Here is a 22,017-nt window from a genome sequence, read left to right on the forward strand (position 1 = left end):
GAATTTCATGGCATGACTGTCCACAGTCATATAAATTGTTTTCCAAGTTGGTTCTCTGATGTTCTATATCTGCATAAGAAACTAAGGGAAATGTATACAGCTACATAAGATTGATGCTCTGGGAGAAGGTATTTCCTGGTACATAACAGATTAATAAAATCAACTAATCAGTAAGGAGTTTGTTGGATGTAAATAAAAGTTTATTTTTTACCAATATGGAAATTCATTGTTCATTTTCTCATTCTTAATCTCATATATCAATTGTTGTGTTTAAAAATTTTGTATGATCATATTTATACCATATAATTATAGAAGCACATGATCTTAATAAAATAATACAATGAATAAAAGTTTGTTAATTTGATTCCATACATTCATTTTCAAGCATGGTCTTCATTCAGGGACATACAAGCTCTGGATTTTTGACTAACATTCCTAAAAATATATGAGTTTAATATTATATCTCAAGGACAACTTTGCATAATTGTGTTCTCTGGAAAAGATAATACTCAGAAAACAAATTGAGTGAGCACTTGAATTGAACTTGAACCTGCAAGCTAGCAAAGTGCTTTAACAATAAATCTAGGTTTATTGTCATCCACTGAAAGCCATAGGAAATATTGGATTTTTAATTTGTAGATCTCAGGGGACTTTGAAAGAAGCACTCTTTTCTGTGTGTGCCCTGCCTATTTGTTTCCAGCAGACTGAAACTTACTGAACATTTTTACATTGATTTATTTAGGATACTTGCCTTTCATCTTCACATTTTTCTTCTCTTTCTCCCTCCCCCTTCTATCCAGTATACAGTATGGACTGCCCTCTGGATTACCTGGAATGTGTTCATTATCTGCTTCTATTTGGAAGTAGGTGGCCTCTCTAAGGTAAGTGTATGATGCCTATACAGTACACTTTGAAGAGTTCACTTATAAATAACCATTGTAACATCAAATTGCTATTTTATATATAGCAATTCATATACATATATAGGTGTATATATGCATATATGTTTATAAATAAAACATTACAAACAGAATACTAATCAAAGAAATATTCAGGTACCATTCATGAAAAAATGACCTTAGGAGTATGCTAATAATGAAGGAACTTCAAAATAATTGTCTTATGATTTTGTTCAGTATGTTGAAGTGGGACTTGACTTCTTGAGCATCCTCATGTCCTCATGTCCATTTTAAAAAGACATCATTTCACAATGACCTCACCCCAAATATTAAGTGAAAACCGATTTTGAGCTTTCTGTGTTTAAAGTAGAAGAGATTGATAAGGAATTAAGTCCTTACATATGTAAGGGAACCACGTTTGCTAACATGTAAAGACATTGGTGCAGTGACTCCTGTTATGAAATCCTGGTCAGACATAAGTCAGTTGTCTTAAAACAGCATGATACACATGTTATTTCAGTCTGTCTAGAATGGTCAGAAGAGTACACAATTTTCATTGTGCCTCCAGCAAAGACGTCTTTTGGTTGCAACCCAAATGTGAAAGCAACATGGGTTAAATTTTTAGTTGTGCTTCTTAAAACTTATAAACAGCAAAATTTTCACTATAGAAAAGAAACAGCAGAATAATTTCAAAAAATTTGAGAATGAAATTCTTAGTTTTTTAAATATCTCATTATCAAGTATGTTTGTGCATATTATTCTAATGTCTTGTGACAATTTCAGATTTTAAATAATTTTACAGTCTTCTACTTGAATTTACTGTTTAGATCTTATAAAACTTATCTTGACTAGCATAGATCCTTTTAGAATTATCATACTCCACTAAAGTCCACATGATAACAAAGTTTGTTTGATTCAGATGAATAAAAAAAAATATGGAAGGATTTTTCCAGAACTTCCAGAAAGGACTACTGTCTCTATACTATAATAACCTTCAAATTAGAACTTGTTAATATTTTCTCACATTGGTAAATGTATTCAAGAACCAGAAATGACATTTTCAATTCTGAGTTTCATATATAGGTGCTAACATCTACCTGAAATATTTGTGCTATTGACTGTATTTCACTGCTAATTTCTAAAACAGAAAAAAGTTCTTAAGTATATGTCCAGGTATAATCTGCAAATGCAGGTTATTAAGTAATTTTAAAATCAAATCTTATGAGTAAGAGAATGATGAATAATAAATTAAGCATAGCATGTCCAAGCTCTAGCATTTTCTATCTTGTGATTTGAACATTATTTTAAATTATATTTTTATTTTATTAGGTAGAAATTATATTTTATTTTCTTCCATATACACTGATTTGAACTAAATTGGACCAGAGAAAATTTGTGCTGTGGAATTGGCAATATAATATGTTTAAAAATTAAATTTCAGATCCTAAGTCTTTAGTGCAAATCTTTCTGTAGTGTTTATTGTGGGCCATCTGCAAATTATTTAACCCTGCTGAGTATGCATGCAGTAGCATAACAGGGCCAGCTTTGCCAGTAATGAGAGTAGTGCATGTTTGTGGACTGCTCAGCACTATTTCCACACTCATAACTGGTAACTCAGGTTAGCTTTAAAACAACTCTGCAAAGTGATAAAAATAAATCAATAACACCAGTCATTTGTTTCACACGAATCTGGTTTCCCAACACTACAGGTGCTTATTTTTATGAACTGCCTTTTGTAACTGTTTTTCTATCATCAATGTACATCTTGAAAGGATTTTTTTTTTCCCTTTCTTATTTCTTTGGGTACAAGGTTAAGCAAAATGGGCATAGTATTCCTGACTACTCATTTTAATATTCATTCAAATGCCATTTGTCAGCTAACCAGGAATCTTTGGTCATTAAAAAGACAGATGACTCCAAGAAGAGCATCCTAAAGATTTTCTGTTGGTCTCCTTTTTTAAAAAAAATTGTGTTCTAATTAGTTATACATGACACTAGAATGCATTTATGCATTTTGATAAATCATATATAAATGGAATATAATTTCTCATTTTTCTGATTGTACATGTTGTAGGATCACATTGGTCATGCAGTCATATATGTACATGAGATAATGATGTCTGTTTCAGTTTACTATCCTTCCTACCCCTATGCTTCTTCCCCTTCCTTCACTCCCCTCTACCTAATCTAAAGTAACTCTATTCTTCCCTAGAGCCCTACCCCTTATTGTGAATTAGCATCCTGCCTATCAGAGAGAACATTTGAGTTTGACTGATTTCACTTAGCATGATATTCTCCAATTCCATCCAATTACCAGCAAATGTCATAATTTCATTCTTCTTTAAATCTGAGTTATATTCCATTGACTATATATACCACATTTTCTTCATCTATTCATCTGTTGAAGGACACCTAGGCTGGTTCCATAGTTTAACTCTGAATTGCTATAAACATTAATGTGACTCTGTCATGGAGGTATGTTGATTTTAAGTCGGTTGAGCATAAACCAAGGAGTGGGAATCTCCTTCTTTAACATTGCCCTGGCCAGCCCCAGTCCAACCTCAACTAGAATCTGTAAGGGATCTAATCAGAGAAGTAGAGCCGAGATAAGGACTCTTGACAAACACAACTGCCTTTGCCACTCCTCCAGACTCGATTCCATTATGCAAGAAATTCCTCCACCTTGGGTTCTGAAATGCTTATCGACTTTTAGAATACTCTGTCTCCTTTTAGTTCATATGACATTTCTTTCAATTGCCTTCTTGGACTGATAAACAGAAACTATCTATACCTTAATTATTCATTCTGGAATAGTGAATATTTCTGCAAAAACTGAAATTCGGGGTAGTTTCTACATCATGTCTATGGATTTGGAGTTATTTCAGTGACAAACATGGCCTATCAATTCATGTTAGTCAGTGCTCTCTGACTAACAGTTTGCATCTGTGGAGTAAGAACAGTTCTGTATCACCTGAAAGGCAGAGAGAAGTTCCACAGGTAGGTGATCATGGAAACAGAGATCCTTGCAATGCTTAAAGTCTAATGGTGCTTTTGTGCTCTTGTGTTTTAAAAAATGCCTCATTTTAGTTTCTAATAAGATAAATATTGATGATTTTAATCTACATAAGCAAAAGCTCTTTGGGATACTCATTAACTTTTAAGAGTAAGAAAATGAGTACTGGGGCCAGAAAGCTTGACAGTTACTGCCCTAGAGTAACCCATATAAAAAATAAATAATGCAACCAGTGAGAGCAGTGAGAAACTTCAAAGCAGATGGTACAAATAAAAAACAAATAAGAATATGACAGATTAAAACCCAGGCATATCAAAAACTATATGAAGTGTAAATAAACTAAACACTCCAATTAAAGACAGAGATTAGAGCAGTGGACTTTGAAAAAAACAAAAGTACCCAATGTTATTTATACGAAATATACTTTAAATATAAATACATGCATATATTGAAATTAAAAAAGTAAAAGTAGATGCTGTCAGACACTAATTAGAAGAAATTCTCTGTGATCATAATAATGTCAGAAATAACAGACTTCAAAAAAAATTAAGTATTCAAGTCATGGGCTATTGATACTGAAAAAGAAGAGATGATTTATAATTATATCAGGTTCAATGTATTAAATACACATAAAATCCTAAGGCATATCAGATAACAAAGTTTTAGAACATATGAAACAAAACTTAGCAATAATAAAAGTAGAAATTGGCAAATCCACAAACAGATGAGGAGTATAACACTCTATTTTTTATTTCTGATGGAGAAAGCACACATGATAGAATGAAGATAAAAGATCTTGACAATGCTATAGTCAGCATGTCTAACTACATGTATAGGACATTACATTCAAAACTATAAAGTACATATTCTATTCAAAGGCACAGGGAGGAACAATGACCAAAATTGCATTCTAGATCACAGGAAGTCTCAATAAGTGTCCATTGGCTGAAATTGTGAATGAAGTGTTCTCCCGTCATAAAGAGAACAGTAATTTGAAAGACATATTATTAAGGCCTGTAGGAAATCTTCAAATATTGGAAAATTAGACAGGCAGTGTTAAATAATCCACAAATCAAATATGAAATTATAGAGAATTTTTTAAAATATTTTGAAGATCATAATAAAAAAAACACAGCAAATATTTATGGGTGTCTCAAAAGCAGTGTTTAGGAAAAAAGATTTAAATCAATATTAGAGCAGAAGGAACATTGAAACTCAATGATATAAGAAATAAAAAGAAGAGAGATTTAACTATACTCATGATCTCATAGCTGATTCTTTTAAAAGACTAACAAAATGACAATTTATTAGTAGAACTGATCAAGAAAAAAAGAATATTACTATTTATCAAGATCAGTAAAGAAAGAAGAGATACAACTACAGATTTTGTAGAAATTTAAAGAACAGAAAAAAATTGAATAGTTCTATTTCAATAAGTTTGAAAAATGACATTAGCATATTTATGAACAGAATAACTTATCAAAACTAACCCATTCAGAAATATAAAATATGGACAACTATAAATTATTAATTAGAAAACATTCCCACAAAGAAAACCTTAAGCCCAGGATTCTCCACACTACTTTCCAGAGTGGCTACACCAATTTGCAACTCCACCAGCAATATAAAAGTGTGCCTTTTTCCCCACATCCATGCCAACATTTATTATTGTTTGTGTTCTTGATAATAGATAATAGCCATTCTAATTGGAGTAAGATGAAATCTTAGAGTTGTTTTAATTTGCATTTTTCTAATTACTAGAGATGTTGAAAACTTTTTCATATATTTATTAATCACCTGTATGTCTTCTTCTGTAAAGTATCTGTCCAATTCTTTGGCCCATTTATTGATCGAGTTCTTTGTATTCCACTCCTCTGTTTATATCCAAAGGACTTAAAATTAGCATACTACAGTAATACAGCCACATCGATGTTTATAGCAGCTCAATTCACAATAGCTACATTGTGGAACCAACCTAGATGCCTTTCAACAGATGAATGGATAAAGAAGCTGTGGTATATATTCACAATGGGATATTATTCAGCCTTGAAGAAGAATAATATTATGGCATTTGCAAATAAATGGATGGAACTGGAGAATATCATGCTAAGTGAAATAAACCAATCCCAAAAAACCAAAGGCCAAATGTTTTCCCTGATAAGTGATGATGATATATAATGGGGGTGGTGGGGTTGGGGAGTGAGAGAAGAATGGAGGAACTTTAGATTATGTAGGAGGAAATGAGAGGTAGGGGGGTTAAAATGGAATGAGACAGACATCATTACCCTATGTACATGTATGATTACACGAATGGTGTGAATCCACATCATGTACAACCATAGAAATGAAATGATGTATTCCATTTGTGTACAATGAATCAAAATGCAGTCTGTAAAAGAATAAATAAGTAATTTAAAAAATAATAATGAATGTATAAAACATATAAGAAAGAAATAATGTTAATCCTATCCAAACTCTTACAGAAAAGAGAGAATGAAGAAAGATTTTCCATACAATTTTATGATGTAACATAATCCTGATACTAGATAGTAGTCAGAAATCAAATTGACACCGAAGTCCCAGCCATCCTTGGCCCTCTTCCCAGGAAATCTGTCATTAGCCATTCTGCCAAGAGTGCCTCCAAGTGTCTGACGAGGTTTGTCACCACTTGTTCACTTCTCTCCGAGGCTTTCGCTAAGGTGAAAGTTCTTGCTCCTTTATACAGAAAATCAAAATCAGCTCTATCCTTTCCTGCCCTCACCAATCCAGGCCATGCCCAGGGATCTTTGCTGTTAAAGGCTCATTCAAATGTGATCCTTAAAACTGAGCTGTGTGCCCTGCAGATGAAAACTGTCACTTCCTCCAATGGCAGTAGCATCTGTAATTAAATTGCATTTAAAGACTTTTTATTCATTATATTTTAAAGTGATTGTTACTATTAATGCTTAAATAGTTTTGTTTTGTTTTTTTGTTGTTGTTGTTTTGTTTTTTGTTTTTTTTTTTTTCAATTAGAAACAGACAATGACTTGAGGTGGGCCGGCTGGCTGGCTTTCTTTGTTTCTTTCTTTCTCTTTCCTTCTTGTTGTCCCCAAGGAAAAGGATTCTTTTGGTTAATACTTCTTTTTCTCATGATAATGTAGAACTAGAAATATTATCCAAAAAAAAATTATAGAAACTAGAAAGTCAAGAACAAACATCACTTTCACTTTAACCACTCGGAGATTAATCCCATTAATATTCTGGCTTAACTTTATTCTAAACAAGTTCTACTGCCTTCGTTTGTCATCCCTGTTGTTTTTAATATTATTGATATTATAAAGGAAATTTATATAGTGACCTTTTAAAAAATTGAACTTAAAGATATTTCCATGTTTTTATTAAACTCTTGGTTAATTTTTGCACAATTTTACATCAAGTGGACATTGATTTTTATATGTATGCTCTTTCTTATTATGAAATGTTAAAGGTCCCTGATTTAGTTTCCTAAATTTCTTCTCCAAGAAGTGTTGTATGAGCTGTAAAAATATGAGTACACACAGTGTCATCAGCACAAATGAATCCCTTTTTCCATTTTTGGAAGGCAGGGGCTCATTTCAAAGTTAAAAGATTTTATTTATATTTCTTTTTAATTAAGGTACTCAATAATTTACTTTTTTGCCCTCTTTTAACAAATAGTTCATGACTTTTTACATTTTATGTTATACTAGCAATGTTTTAGGTCTTTCATCCTCTGGAGCTTAATTTTCCTGGATTATATAATGTAACCGTATAAAAAGATACTTTTACCAATAACTGACCTATGATACAAACAATATTCACTTAGTAGACTTCTCAGTGATTTATGATGCTTTTTTACTATGTAATAAATACATTATTACAGGATCTATTTCTAGAGTACTATATCATTTTTGTCACAATACTATTTTATTTATATTTGTTTTATTTAATTTATTTATAGTGAGAATCCTCTACCACCAGTACAGTCTTTCCAATTCTCTGTGACTTGACCACATAACATGTTTTTTTCAGATGATATTTCAAATAAGTGTGTTTCAAATATATATGCCTACATCCTATTTTAGTTTATCTATTATATTGAACATTAATTTAGGAAAGATTGAGGAAAATTTAGAGTAGAGAATTTAGGAAGAACATTTTAAAGAACAGAATCAATTTCTGGTAGTAGTTCATAGAGGATGAAAACTAAAAGAGAGTCACAAATAAAAATGATAGTTTGCTTTGAAAATCAGATTCCTTGTAAGCTAGTGATCACAGATTGTGTCAGGATCCCTGGGTTGCATTTAACAAGCATCATCTCTATCTTACTCGTATATTAGAGACTGCTGGAAAGACAAGGGATCAGAAAACCAAGAGGCTGGAGAACTGGGTTTGGTAACAGCCAAGAGCTAGGTAAGCCCAGGAAGCCCAGGAGTAGGGACAGTCTAGTCCAAAAGCTTCTCTTTGATGGAAAGGAGCTCAAGCTGTTGTTCATCTCCCACAACTTAAATTACTGAGGTGTGATGGGGCAGGGTATGATTGTTCCATCTGGATCCACCATCTGCTTCTTTGCAATGCAGGATAGGATCTTAGATGAGAGGTCTAATCGATTCTGCTTTCTGGGGAAAACTTAATTTCTATAAAGGAAGTTGGACCAGTCTCATGAAAGGGAGACAACGGTGGCCCTCATGAGTACTGCCTCACCATTCTTATTAATTTTACAGTGTGCATTCTTGTGGACCTGAGTGATTACACCTCTATTATGAAGACCCAGATCACAGCTCCCAGGTTTCCCTTTGTTTATATCTCACCTACCAAGCAGGCTTGCAGCAGGCATTTGTCACTGTGACCTTGAGCACCCTGGTTTTCCTCACATCTTCTCACTCTTGGAGAAAATGAATACATTAAATTTAAAGAATCTGGGACTGTGGTGGAGGCAGTGATAACAGTGTGTAAGTAACTGAAAGTATCAGCAGTTGTATAATCTTCTGGAGTCTCAGTTTTCTTTTCTACAAAAGAGAAAACCCACAGCACTAAATGTTATTTAGTCATTGAAAGAATTAAATAAGACAATGCACACACAAGTCTTAGAAAGGATCTTGGTGTTCTGTGAGGTTTCAGTAAATGGTGACTCTCTTTATTGCCATTAACATCATCATCTTTATTATTATTGGGGAAATTAACAGACATCATGATCTCCATCCTGAAAACTTTGGGGACATATTTATTATTATGCAAGAGTTGTAAAAAGAAAAAAGTGTAGGACTATGTGACTTGTTTAAAAAATATGAAATGGTCCCTTGTGATAGGACCTCAGATCAGCATATTAACTTCACAGCTGTAATGCTATTAATTAAATCCTTTCCTTCAACATGTAAATAGGTTTTTGATATACATCTGCAGGCAGATTCTCCTAGTGCCCTTACTGTTCCCTTTAGGAGTACTTTAAGCATCTTTGAAAGTCTCTGAGGCTGTTTTTCATGCCACATTTAAGATCACCAAGGGCATAATTAATAAGTTATTACTGCTTTTGGGAAGTTACAAGACTTGAAGTCATTTTTTTCCTCCCTAGGAATACATTCAAAATGTGAATATGAAGACTCATCTCATTTGCTGCATTTAAAGATACTGAAAAACAAGTTATGTTGAGAATTCAAGTTGTACTTTTTTAATTTCAAAAGAATTAGGATGAAGTCTTCCTGGCATCTTTTTGATTACTCTAAATTTTAGAAACTTCAGGTTAATATTTCTTCTAATTGATTTCTCTTGAAAAAATGTGTGGAACTTACGTATTAGTGATCTTAGAGAATTTTGAATGAATGTGTAATATTTTCATAGAAATCTGAATGTGTGTGACTATGATAAAGTAGACATAAAAATGAATATATGACATTCTATGAAGATTTATCCTGTATTAATCATGAACTTTGATCAAGGATCTAAAAACTTACAGGTAAGGGACAGGAGAGGAAGATGAACTAACTTATGATTTCCTATACTGTACAGGTGCTGTCTGTTAACTCTCTTTTATCCTTCCCTCAAAAGTGGATATTATTATCTTTATTTTATAGATGAGGAACCTCAGCTGAGAAAGGCTAACTTGCTCAAGGCAGATAAGCAGTAATGAAGATGTCAGTCTTCATGGTTCCATTATACCACATGGTTTTGATACCGCTCTTTACCGGTGACGAGTCCTGCTTCCTCAGGTGTTGAAGTATAACGCCGGAGAAGCACGCCGAGGCAAATGTAGAGTGGAAATGCAGCTTTATTAAAGAAAAGTAAAAGCAGACTTCTCCCGGGTGGAAGAAGGGGACCCAAAGGCGGAATCCGTGGGATGAGCAAATCCTGTCCTTTTTATGGGTTTTATTCTCCCATTCTCTCCCCTTATCTCTTTCCTTCCTGCCTACAGGTTAGGCCTGGTTTTGCAGGTGAGAAGCGGATGGGGCAGGGGAGGGCCAAAGTGACTCAGGCAGGTAAGGGCCCAGGGGGCATTAATCAGCATCTTCTTGCCTGCAGTCTCTGACAAGGGCAGGTAAATTTGGTTATCAATGGGTTCTGCAGGTCCTTGACATTCCATTCTCCCACAGCAGTCTCCAACTTCCAGAGGCAGATGGTTTTATGGCCTCCATTTTCTCGATCTGACCCGATTCCCTATTTCTACACTAACTGCCTATCCCCAATTCTGGCTTCATTCCCCCCTCTAATCTTAGGAACTCCATGCTGCTGGGGAAGGGGGTCGATGACCGCTCTGACTTCTTCGAGCTGGAAGTGGACGGCGTGGGGTAGATAAGATTACAGGAAAAGGTCCTTTCCAAATAGGGTCTAAATTTGGAGAACTTGAAGGTACGGTTTTTATCATGACTAGATCTCCAGGCTCATACAGAGGTGGAGAAGTGATTGGCTCAGATGCAGGATATTTACAGATTTCAGTTTGAAATTTGGCCAACTTTGTGATATGAGCCACTAAATCTGCAGTTTCCTGATCTTTAAGGATATCATTTCTTAGGAATGGCCTCCCATATAGGAGCTCAAATGGGCTGAGCCCTAATGTTTTGGGGGTATTCCTGATTCTGAGTAGGGCTAGAGGAAGCATTTTAGGCCAGGGATAGTGAGTTTCTTGAGTGAGTTTTCTTAGGTGCCTCTTTAGGATGTCATTAGTCTTTTCTACCTTTCCTGAGGATTGGGGCCTCCATGCACAGTGGAGATGGTACTTTATGCCTAGGGCTTTGGATATTCCCTGAGTGACAGCAGCCTTGAAAGCAGCTCCATTGTCACTTTGGAGGCTGCGGGGCAGCCCAAATCGAGGAATTATTTCCTGTAATAAGGCTTTGACTACTTCTCCTGCCTGTTCAGTTCTGGAGGGATAGGCCTCAGTCCATCCAGTAAAGGTATCTACCATAACCAATAAATATTGAAATCCATTACTTTTTGGCATGTGAGTAAAATCAAGTTGCCAGTCTTCTCCAGGGAATTGTCCCGTTCTTTGTAGCCTTGGGGGCTTTTTGGCAGAGTTAAGTGGGTTATTCCTTTGGCACGTCTCACAGGCTTTGACTATTTGTTGGACTGTTTTTGAAATATGTTTCCCTTCAAATATTTCTTGAGTTAATTTGAGAGTGTTTTCTTCTCCCAGATGGAAAGATTGATGTAGGGTGTGTAAAATCTTCCACTGGGAATTAGCAGGTAAGTAAAGTTTGTTATCTTCCATTTGAATCCACCCAGAGGGCAAGAGGTTACCACCTTTAGATAAAGCCTGCTGTGTCTCCTCCTGGGTGTATTGGGGCTTTATCTCTGGGGGAGGACCTGTCCATATCAGAGGGGCTAAGGTTGTCATTTGTTGTAAAGTCCCCTTAGCAGCTTCTTTGGCTTGCTGATCTGCTCGTCTATTGCCTTCTGTTATTTCATCTATTCCTTTTTGATGTCCAGGGCAGTGGATTACTGCTACCTCTTTGGGTAAATGGACAGCTTCTAATAGTTTTAAGATCTGTTTATAGTTTTTTATAGCTGTTCCCCCAGTTGTTTGAAATCCTCTTTCTTTCCAAATTGCTGCATGTGCATGCAGGATTAGGTAGGCATATTTAGAGTCAGTATAAATATTAATTCTCTGTTGTTTTCCTAGTTCCAGGGCTCTTGTTAGGGCTATCAATTCTGCAAGTTGTGCGCTTGTGCCTGGGGGCAAAGATTGTGCTTCTAAAGTGTCATGTAGAGTCACCACAGCATATCCAGCTTTGCGTTCTCCTTGTTCCACAAAGGAACTTCCATCAGTGAACATGGTGAGGTCTGGATTAGACAGGGGAAGGTTTTGAAGGTCTTGTCGGGCTGAGTAATTCATAGCTAGGACCTGTTGGCAGTCATGCTCAGGACTTTCCTCTAACGTTTCTGGTAGGAAAGTAGCTGGATTTAAAGTAGAACAAGTCCTTATCTGAGTTATGGGTCCTTCCAGAAGTAAAGCCTGATATTTTAGAAGGCGACTATCTGAAAGCCATAGTCCTCCTTTCGAGTTTAAAATTCCTGAGAGATCATGGGAAGTGTAGACAATAAGGTCTCTTCCCAGGATGATTTTGATTGCCTCAGGGACTAGTAGAGCTACAGCTGCAATTACTCGCAAACAGTGGGGCCATCCCCGAGATACCACATCAAGTTCCTTGCTGAGATAGGCTACTGGCTGTTGAATAGGTCCATTCTTTTGTGTTACCACTCCTAGGGCTATTCCTCCTCTTTCAGTGACAAACAGGTTAAATTCCTTTTCGGTAGGTAAACTAAGGGCAGGGGCTTGGAGTAGGGCCCCTTTTAATGTCTTAAAGGCTTTAATATGTTCTGGTTCCCATATTAGGTTGGTTGCTCCTAGTTGTAAAGTTTCTTTCAGAAGGCTGTAAAGAGGCTTAGCTAATTCCCCATACCCAGGAATCCAAAGTCTGCAGTATCCAGTTATTCCTAGGAAGCCTCTGAGTTGCCTTAGGGTCTGAGGCAGAGGATATTGTCCTATGGGAGTTATTCTTTCCTGTCCTAGTTTGCGGATTCCTTGAGATAGTTGTAATCCTAAATATTGGACCTGTTGCTGACATAATTGAGCTTTCTTTTTTGAGACTTTATAACCCCGATTGGCTAAGAAGTTTAAGAGTTCTGTAGTAGCCTTTTGACATTCCTCCTGGGTGGAGGCGCATAACAGGATGTCATTCACATACTGGAGAACAATTGCAGATGTTTTATCTCTGAATTCTGCTAAGTCCTTAGCCAGAGTTTGTCCAAATAGGTGGGGGCTATCTCTAAATCCTTGGGGCAGTACTGTCCAGGTCAATTGAGATCCACTATCTGGTTCCTCAAAGGCAAACAGATACTGAGACTGAGAGTCCAGAGGTATGCAAAAGAAGGCATCCTTTAGATCTAACACAGTAAACCAAGCAGCAGTTGCTGGAATCTCAGATAGCAGAGTATATGGATTAGGAACTACTGGGTGGAGGGGAACAACTGCTTCATTAATTATTCTGAGGTCTTGGACTAAACGCCATTCCCCATTTGATTTTTGAACTCCTAAAATCGGTGTATTGCATGGGCTATTACAAGGTACTAAAAGTTCCTGCTGTTTGAGGTTTTGGATGATCTTTAATAAGCCCTTTTTTGCTTCTGGGCGTAGCGGGTATTGTCTTTGATGTGGAAAGACAGAGGGATCCTTTAAGACTATTTTAATTGGGATCGCGCTTTTTGCCCGTCCAATTTTGCCTTCAGTGGCCCATACTTCAGGGTTTATATCGCATTCTAGTAGAGGTAAACACAATGATCCTTGTGGTCCCAAATTCATTGTAATGGAAGTCTGAAGTTTTGAAAGTAAGTCCCTTCCCAGTAAAGGGGTAGGGCATTCTGGGACTATCAGGAATGCATGAGAAAACATCATCCCATCCCACTCACAACTCAGTGGGGGAGTAAACTTTCTGGTAATAGGCCGTCCAGACACTCCTTGCACCGTTATAGTATTAGAGGAAAGAGGTCCAGGATAAGAGGTGAGCACTGAAAAACTGGCGCCAGTATCTAAGAGGAAGTTGACCTCTTGGCTCCCTACGGAGAAGCATACCCGGGGCTCATGTGTAGTGATAGGAGTTACGGGAGCCATTAGAATCGGCCCCGGGCCCCGTCAGGCCTGTGTGGAAGAGTCTGGCCTCGAGGACCTACGCCCCTGAGGACAGTCGCTTTTCCAATGATTGCCTTGACATTTAGGGCAGGGCTCCGGCGGTGGCCGTTTGGCTTGGGGACATTCCCGTTTGAAATGTCCCTCCTTTCCACAATGGAAACAAACTCCTTTTGTGGCCTGAGGTACATTCCGTTTTCCTCCTGTTTCACCCGGGAAGCTAACTCCTCTTAGGGCTAAGACCAGCGCTTCAGTCTTTTTCTTGTCTCTACGCTCTTTTTCCTTCTTTTCCTCTACATCTCGATTATAAAAAACGGAAGTTGCAAGTCGGAGGATATCATCTAAGGATTGATCAGGGCCATATGCCAATTTCTGTAATTTCCTCCGAATGTCTGGGGCTGACTGAATGATAAATTTGTCCTTTAAAAGTAAATGGCCCTCTGTGGATTCAGGATCCACGGTGGTGTGTTTTCTCATTGCCTCCCTGAGTTTCTCCATAAAAATAGCTGGGCTTTCCTCAGGACCTTGTATAATTTCAGAAACCTTGGAATAGTTAATAGGCTTCTGTTTGATTCTCCTAAGGGCCTCGAGGACTAACATTTGGAAGTGTCTGATCTTCCAAGCGTCCTGTTCATCGTTTGGATCCCAGTCGGGATCATTTCTTGGAACTGCCTGTGCTCCCGATGGATAGTTGGGTTTGGATCTAGTTTGGGCTCCTGGGGCATGAGCAAGGTGTAGGTCATCCCCAAATTGTTCAGCTGCTTTTAGAGTGGCTTCCTTCTCATTGGAGGTTAAAGTCTGGTTAAGTAACAGGATAATATCCTTCCAGGTGAGGTCAAACACCTGGCATAGGTTTTGAAACACCTCAATATATTTATCTGGATCTTCTGAAAATTTCCCTAGGTCTGTTTTTATCTGTCTTAGGTCTTGGAGGGAGAAAGGGTTGTATACTTTAATTGGTCCAAATTCTCCTCCTGGCATCTCCTGGAGAGGTAGTATATTTGATCTGTCCACTGGGGCAGATGGAAAAGGACCAGGGTATGGAGGACAGGAGGCCTGCTGATGGACATTAGCAGAAAATTCCTTTCCCTCAGTAGGTGACTCTTTAAGGTTTTCTTCCTTTCTGGTAGTGGTTATGGCTGAGTCTATTTTACATTGTTGGCATAATTTGGGGTCTTCCCTTAGAATAAAGAAGATTTGAACATAAGGTACCTCACACCATTTTCCTTCCCTTTTGCAAAATTTATCAAGCTGTAAAATGGTATTAAAATTTATACTTCCCTCTGGCGGCCAAGATTCTCCATCAGAGAGTTTGTATTGAGGCCAGGCCTGGCGGCAGAAGAAAATGAGGCGCTTTTTCTTGAGTGTCTGTGGGTCAAATTTGTCCCAGTTTTTCAGTATGCAGGCTAGTGGTGAACCTGGCAATACTGTTGAGAGTGAAGCTCCCATCTAAGTGGAAGAAAAGAAAAATAGACCTCAGGCGCCCGCGCCGGAGACCATATTTAGGGACGTCTCCCTAAGTTTGAGCTTCAATACGGTCCAGAAAACCCGTCTCTCGCTACTTGGCTTTGCCAAAGTGATTTCTGGCCTTCTTTGGCAAAGTGCTAGGGTTCTAGTTTGCCCTGTGCTAGAAACCCTTGGAGGATTCAGACTTAAGGGCATTACTGCTTTCCTCCCTGCCACTATGAATTCCTAATTAAGAGGGACCCACAACAAAAGAATTGCACATCTTACTGCCTATTTTGTAGACTAAAGGAATCTCCAAAGGGTGAGGGGGACACCTATTGATTGTTAGACAGATAATACCCTGTTCCCTGAGGGATTCAAGGGAGGCGTCGAATTAAAATATACATCCTCCCTGCAGCTTAGAACACACTGAGCACCTTTAAGCACAGGAAAACTTTAAACACACTAGCAAAGGCTAAATATGCAAACAAAGATAACCTAAGCATTTTCTACCTAATTTTCTTATGTCTTTCTCTTAATCCTACCATCTGAATGTTTAATGTCTGATCGGCAAGTGAAAGGGAAACATCCAGGAGGGAGTGGATGTGTGTGGTGTGATGCACGGCCCATACGGAGGCAAATGTAATTGGCGCTTTCCCTCAGTGCCATTTGTCTACCGATCGCCTTGGATACCCCTTAGGGCTGTCGGGAGGGGGAGTCCGGAGAAGGAACCTTTGGGGTTCACCCGAGAGTAGCCCGGGCCGAGAACCCCGCAGTTGTTCCAACCCTTCCTCCGCCTCCACGCATCCTGGGCAGATCAGGACTAGGGACACTGTGTACTGGCGGCAATTGCGCTCCGGGCCTGGACAGAAAAGTAGGAAACGGCTTCAGCAGAGCCCCAACATGCCTGCAGAACAGGTGATTGATTGGAAACTTGCCTGGGCCGGGAAACCTTTCACCCGAGTCTTAAGAATGGCGGCTGCACTAACTGCATTTAAGTAGCCGACGGGTGCCCATTTTGCCCTCCAGAAAGAAAGAGACAGAAAGATGCACCTCGGACAGATTGAGGTGCACGAAGAGAAAGGCTTACTTACCTCGGCGTAGATCTCGGTGGGACCTCCAAATCTGATACCGCCGTTTACCGGTGCCGAGTTCTGCTCCTTCTAATGTTGAAGATTGAACACTAGAGAAGCACGCCAAGGCAAGCATGTTAAGCAGGTTTTATTTAAAGCTAATAATACAGACTTCTCCCGGCAGGGAGAAGGGGGCCATGGCTGATGTTCTCAAGTCCCAAGAAGTGAGCGCACCCTACATCTTTTATAGGTTAAATTCTCTTTTGTTCTCCAGTTCTCTCCTCCCCTTATCTCTCCTTCCTGCCTACGTGACTAGGCCTGGTTTTGCATTAGGTGAAAAGCCATGGGCAGGGGAGGGCCAAGGTGATTCAGGCAGGCAAGGGCCCAGGGGGCATTAATTAGCAGTTCCTGGCTTGCAGTTCTTGATAAAGGCAGGTAATTTGGTAATCAATGGGCTCCGGAGATCCTTGACATTCCATTCATTCCAGGGGCAGTCTCCAACTTCCAGAGGCAGATGATTTTATGGCCTCCATTTCCTCGATTTGACCCGATCCCCTATTTCTACACTAACTACCTGTTCCCAATTCTGGCTTCAGTTTTCTACACAAAAAGAAAACCCACCAGCATTTGTTTCCCTGTGTTATATTTTAAATGAGTCTACTGTCTGACTTGTGGGTATTTCAATTCTTAAAGAAATCTAAGCCATTTCCCCAAAAGGCAATAATAACACCTCCTGGGCCTCTTTTGACTTCAATTGACACCATTGTTCATGAGGGTCCTCTTCTTTTGTGAAAATCATCAGCTGAATAGTTCACCTGGGCAGTCAGGAAGCATCAGTGGAATAATTTTTCTTGTTCAAGGCTCATTATTACCACCTACCCTGAATTGTTCCTGTGTGCTGACTGGGAAAGTTCTCTTTCTTAATCAAGATTCATTTTCCTTCAAGGTTGAATTCTTCCATCTCCTTTGGCAGACAGACACGTTCAAGCAGGAAATTTTTACACAGGCAATTCAGAGATCTGCATAGAAACAGCTGCATAAGAAGCAACACTCTCAACCCATTTCTGTTGCTTAGTTTGTGAATATTTTTTATCTTATGGAGGCCCTTTTCCCAATTGCAGTTTCAAACTAAATCAATGATCTTTGTTTCCTTTTGAACAAATACAACATACTGATTCTACTAATATGCTTTGAAGTTACATTTAACTTTTATTTTGATGATATCTTCCTATCTGATCATTTTTCTAAAGGAATCTTGAAATATGAACATTACAGAGGACTACAGTAGGATATGAAATGTCTGTATTCAAGAACAATATATCTTGCAAGCAACACAGAAATGGCATCCTAGAAACCCAGCAAAACTATACATAGTGGAACTATAAGAATCACATCCTTTTTACTGCCTCATAATGTAAATGGGATAACTATGTCATTGAACATTTTGGGAAAATATATACTCAGTTCTCTATAAAAACAAAATATTTCAGGTTCTGGACTTGTTACAGGGCAAGAACTGCCACAAAGTTAAGGCAGCTGCAGAGGCCCCGTGTACCCTGTTCACACCAAAAAGATTTCAGACACATCACTCTAAATAGCTGGTGTGAGTTTATTAGAAGGGATAGGAAAAGGAAAAAGACACCCTTAAGGCAGTGAATGAGTCCTGTCAAAGGAGAGAAGTATGGCATGCTCTGCCTGCCCTCCAGTTTTATTGGGGGTCCCAAGGAAGTTTCCAGAGTTCCTCCCAGATCTACCTTTTAACTTTTTTACTGATACAGAGTTGTTTTTAAGGTAATTGAGTCCCCTGTTTTGGTTTCAATATCCTGCCCCCTTAATCAATTTATTACCCTTTGAATAGCTCTGAGTAAGCTTACTTTGTGAGGGCCTTGATGTTTTGGTCGCCAAGGTGGCTGGGGGTTTTGACATAGTTTTGGTGATAAGGGAGGGTCAAGGCCACCTGTTGGGGTGTGACTCAATCTTGAAACAATGGTTTTTCTTAAGGGATGCAATTAATTATGACTGGGGGAGGTTTTGACATGCCAAGCCCACATCTTCCAGGAGCTTGCTTGTCAGATAAGGCTCCCTGTGGTTTTCAGTCATCCTTCATTGTTCTTTCCCTGTCATTGACTAGAAACTTAAGAGATTTATATATTAGTGGATATGTACATATTGCCATGAAAGAATGTTATTGTCTGTAATATCAACTGGACTGGAAGGGATGAAGTTGACTGTATCTTTCCAATTATTAAAAATCTATTAAGTACGAATCATCACAACCTACTTTCAAGGCAATCAATCTAAATGAAACCCAAAGCTTGAAAATGTTTATTTCTATGTTTGGTCTCTATACAATCCTTGTCTAAAATGAAACCATTATATTCTTTTTAAAAATAGCAAGGCAAAATAAATATAGTTATGTGTTTCTTATTCCAGTGAATTTAAGTTGTACCTTTTCCTTTGACATGGGTCTAAGTGAATGTAAATTCTGAAAATAAAGTCCTCATTGCACTTTGTATAGGTGAGATAATTGATTTCCCTGTAGCTTTTCCATTATAAGGAAAATTATAAGTGAGGTTGAATTCAGTGTTTCATTTCTCATAAATTTACCTAATATAAACACTTTGAAAATTTAAAGTCAGTTTGAGGTTATATTATAGTTCAGTGATACAGAAACCACAATCTAAACTACTAGTAATTACTGCAACCATGAATAATATTAGGAATTTTTAGCAGAAATTTGCATTGTAATCTTATGCCCTTTTCTAGGGGTTCAAAAAGTTTTTCAAATTAGCAGATGAATATATCAACAGTAGCTTTCTCTCTTATTATATGAGAAGAGTCACTATGTTGAACACGCCTATGCAAATATAATTGTATAACTATCCAGAGATGCATTGACTCTGCTATTTTTATTTTATTGTTTCTTCTAATGAAAAATATGATCAACTTTTTAAAGAAGATAAACATTTTTCTAACCAGGTTATTGTCTCAACTGATTACATTACGATCATGAAATGATTTTTTTTCTTCAAATAAATAAATTCTCTCTCAGATCTTCTCTTCAATCCTCCTTCCAGTCCTTAATACATTGTGCAAAGATTTGTAACAATGTTGATCATGAAAAATTAGTCTCTTTGTCTGATTCAAATCTGTTCTCTTCCCTTGGCCATAAGCCAATCAATTTACACTAGATAAACTTGAGTTTTTTGCACACTGTTTTCTCCTGATCCAGATTTTACTTTGGGAGAAAAGGTAGGAAGTAGACATCATTTTACAGAGCATCCTTAAGCTAATGATGGTAGTTTCAAGAGATAGTCACCTGACCTGAGACTCTTCCAGCTATTATAGTGTCTTCTGCTAATGAAGTTTTAAATATGGCAAATCTCCCACTAACCTTAATAAACCAACATTTGTGTTTAATAATTTTATAATTATTCCAATACATGAAGGTTTATTAAGCCACTTTTTATATGGCATTAAGTCATTCTGAATAGACCATGACTACTACCAAATTTCCATGTAAGAATTAGTACATTAAAAAAAAAATTGGGTGCTGGAGAGAAGCCATACTTTTATAGCTTATATTCATATGATTTGCTTTGTTTTCTAAAGACAGTTTAAACATGCTGCTGTAGAGTTTGCCACGCAGTCAATTGAACATAGGACCATTGTAGAAGAACAATGGGTAGAACAAATAGAACACTTGTAAATGCCATTAAGATTTTGGATTTTCTTGCTGTGATGTTAATTAGTTTGTTTTGAAAACACAATCCCTTTTTTCATGAAACATCAATTAAGAATATAGTCTTGGTGATGGAGAATTTCAAGTGACATTTGCAGTGGTTCTCAAGAGTATGAAAGAGAGCCCAATACACATGTTCACTTGCAGTTATTTACATTCTAAGCCATAATAGCAGTTTATATCACTGGATAACCTTATAAAAGAAAATCATACCACACTGTCAAATTCTGACTGAAGTAAGTAGAGGGCCCTGCAGTACCAGAGGAACCTAACGTAACAGTTGCTCAACACTACCCCAAATCTATGACAGCCGCAAAACACAAGTCATTTTTAATGCTTTGTATTGAGTTTTCTTATGCAGTCTGTTTGGAGGGGGAATCACAGATAACAATAATTACATCTAAAACAAAAGTATTTCTTGCACAGAGAAAGTATCTGTATGAACTGTGATGGCCTGAAAAATTATTGGTCTGAGACTTCAGACTGAACTTGAACAGTGTCTTGAGCACAGATAGCCCTAAATGTATCTGAGCATCTGATTTATGAGTTGCCTGGTTACAGCAGTCACAGGAAACCTGATTTTGGACAAGCTGCCCTAGCATGAAAACCCTGGTTCTCCAGCTCAAAAATGACAAGTTTGGGGATAGAAGTGAGCAGAATGATTAGAAGATCAAGACAAATGCATAGGGAGATAGATGGAACATGACTGACCACAAGATTAATGTCAAAGATAAGAAATGTCAAAACACTTTACACCAAAAAAGCAAATAACTCAATCAATAAATGGGCAAAGGAACTGAACAGACACTTCACAAAAGAAATAAAATTGGTCAACAAATATATAACAATGCATTCGACATCTCTAGCAATTAGAGAAATACAAATTAAAACTACATTGAGATTTTGTCTCACTCCAATCAGAATGGCAATTATCAAGAACACAAATAACAATAAATGTTGGCAAGGATGTTGGGGAAACTCATACATTGCTGGTGGGACTGCAAATTGGTGCAGCCACTCTGGAAAGCAATTTGGAGATTCCTTAGAAAACTTGGAATGGAACTACCATTTGACACAGTCATCCCATTCCTTAGGTTTATACCCAAAGGACTTAAAATCAAAATACTACAGTGATCCAACCACATCCATGTTTATAGCAGCTCAAATCACAATAACTAAACTATGGAACCAACCTAGGTGCCCGTTGACAGAGGAACAGATAAAGAAAATGTGGTACAGATAAAGAAAATGTGGTACATATGGAATATTTCTCAGCCTTAAAAAAGAACGAACTTATGGCATTTGCCGGTAAATGGATGGAAGTAGAGACTATCAAGCTAAGTGAAATAAGTCAACCCCCCAAAACCAAAGACTGAATGAATGTTCTCTCTGCAATGAGGATGCTAACACACAATGGTGGGGAGTGGGTGGAATAGATGTTCATTGCATTAGACAAAGGAAAATGAAGGGAAAGGAGTGGTGAAGGGAATAGAATGAAACAGACATAACTATCCTATGTTCACATATGAATACACCACCAGTGTAACTCCATATCATGTTCAACCAAAAGAATGGGATCCTAATTAGAATAAGTTATACTCCATGTATGTATAATATGTCAAAATACAATCTACTGTCATGTATAGCTAAAAAAACAAATCAATAAGTTGTCTTAAAAAAGAAAGATGAGAAATGTAAAGGGAGATATGTTTTAATTTCTCCTGATG

General features: G+C 37.5%; 2 protein-coding genes across 2 annotated transcripts in view; one reads left to right on the forward strand and one right to left on the reverse strand.

Moving 5' to 3' along the window:
- Positions 1-22,017, forward strand: part of NKAIN3 (sodium/potassium transporting ATPase interacting 3) — a 349,578-nt gene that overhangs the window by 8,515 nt on the left and 319,046 nt on the right. The window contains exon 2 of the mRNA XM_079150338.1: positions 801-881. Within this exon, the coding sequence (XP_079006464.1) occupies positions 801-881 (81 nt within the window). The remainder of the gene's footprint in view (positions 1-800; positions 882-22,017) is intronic.
- On the reverse strand, positions 13,649-16,826 carry LOC306667594 (uncharacterized protein). Its single transcript, XM_079150315.1, has 2 exons — positions 16,570-16,826; positions 13,649-15,478 (listed from the first exon to the last, which is right to left on the reverse strand). Exon 2 carries the CDS (start codon positions 15,476-15,478, stop codon positions 14,036-14,038), a length of 1,443 nt encoding a protein of 480 aa, XP_079006441.1. The 5' UTR covers positions 16,570-16,826; the 3' UTR covers positions 13,649-14,035.

Source organism: Sciurus vulgaris (genome assembly GCF_902686455.1).
Source record: "Sciurus vulgaris genome assembly, chromosome: 1".
Lineage (NCBI taxonomy): Eukaryota > Metazoa > Chordata > Mammalia > Rodentia > Sciuridae > Sciurus > Sciurus vulgaris.